Here is a 1,507-nt window from a genome sequence, read left to right as displayed (position 1 = left end):
ACCTGTTCACTGTGCTTGGAAACCTGCTCATCACTGTGGCCATCAGCTCTGACTCCCATCTCCATACCCCCATGTATTTCTTTCTCTCCAACCTGTCCTTTGTTGACATCTGTTTCACCTCCACCACAGTCCCAAAGATGCTGGTGAATGTCCAGGCACAAAGGAAAAACATCTCCTACATTGGGTGCCTCATTCAGGTTTATTTTTTTATGATTTTTGCTGGAATGGACAACTTCCTCTTGACTGTGATGGCCTATGACCGGTATGTGGCCATCTGCCACCCCCTGTACTACACAGTCGTCATGAACCCACGCTTCTGTGGCATTCTGGTTCTGATATCTTGGTTCATCATTTTCTGGTTCTCTCTGCTTCATACTCTTTTAATAAGGCGACTGACCTTCTGTGTCGGCACTGAAATCCCACATTTTTTTTGTGAACTGGCTCAGATCCTCAAGGTGGCCTGCTCTGACACCCTCATCAATAACGTCGTCTTGTATGTGTCTGCTGTCTTCCTGGCTGTGCTTCCTTTCATAGGAATTCTGTTTTCTTACTCCAAGATTGTCTCCTCTTTAATGAGAATGACCTCTGCAGGAGGGAAATATAAAGCATTTTCCACCTGTGGCTCTCACCTCTCTGTGGTCTCCTTGTTCTATGGGACAAGCCTGGGGGTCTACCTCAGTTCTGCTCTGACCCATTCTTCCCTACAAAACTCAGTTGCCTCAGTCATGTACACCCTGGTCACCCCCATGCTGAACCCCTTCATCTACAGCCTGAGGAACAAGGATGTGAAGGGGGCCCTGAGAAGGCTCCTCAACCTACCAGCATCTTTTCTGTGATGGATCACTGGCCTCAGAACTAAGTGTCATTGTGTGCCCAAAGGTAAATGTTGCAAATTTAAATATCTGGTTCTTTTTTACTTGTAAAAGACAGGTTTGTTTTATTCTAGTTCCAAAACGTGTGTGATTTTGTTTTTGTGTGTATTTGTATTAATTTCTTCTTAGCTACTCCCTCAAAAATTCCTTTTTTACTTTTCTTCCCTCTATGCTTTCCACAATGTTTCATGTTTCATCAACATCCTTTCAGCTATTCTTAAGATTTCTAATTTTAAGCCCCAGAAGGTTTCGCTCAGTGGATAGAGCATCAGCCTGCAGACTGAAGGATCCCAGGGTTGCACCCTGTCAAAGGCATATGCCCAGGCTGTGGGCTTGATCCCCGGAGGGAGCGTGCAGGAGACAGCCAATCAACGATTCATCATTGATGTTTCCATCTCCCTCTCCCTTGCCCTTCCACTCTCTGAAATCAATAAAATGTGTATTTTTTAAAAAGAATTATTAGTTTAAATTTAAAGCACTTATATCAAGTGCTGACTTTTAGCACTTATCATATCAAGTGCTGACTTAGTTTCTCAGAGAGTTGTCCTCATATATTGTTGATCTTCACGTTAAATGGGTTGTAAGCTTATTTTTCCAGATTGAATTATATGAAAATCATACAGTTATCAGGACAA

General features: G+C 43.1%; 1 protein-coding gene across 1 annotated transcript; it reads left to right on the top strand.

The window, feature by feature from the left end:
* Positions 1 to 8: 8 nt before the first annotated feature.
* LOC102759491 (olfactory receptor 7D4) lies at positions 9 to 836 on the top strand (the record flags this gene model as incomplete). The annotated part of the gene is made up of 1 exon (XM_006769013.1): positions 9 to 836. A coding segment is annotated over one exon (828 nt), but the record flags the coding sequence as incomplete, so codon positions are not given.
* Between the last annotated feature and the right edge of the window lie 671 nt (positions 837 to 1,507).

Source organism: Myotis davidii, unplaced genomic scaffold (genome assembly GCF_000327345.1).
Source record: "Myotis davidii unplaced genomic scaffold, ASM32734v1 scaffold10824, whole genome shotgun sequence".
Lineage (NCBI taxonomy): Eukaryota > Metazoa > Chordata > Mammalia > Chiroptera > Vespertilionidae > Myotis > Myotis davidii.
Note: the sequence above shows the minus strand (reverse complement) of the source record. Positions and strands in the feature narration are given on the sequence as shown.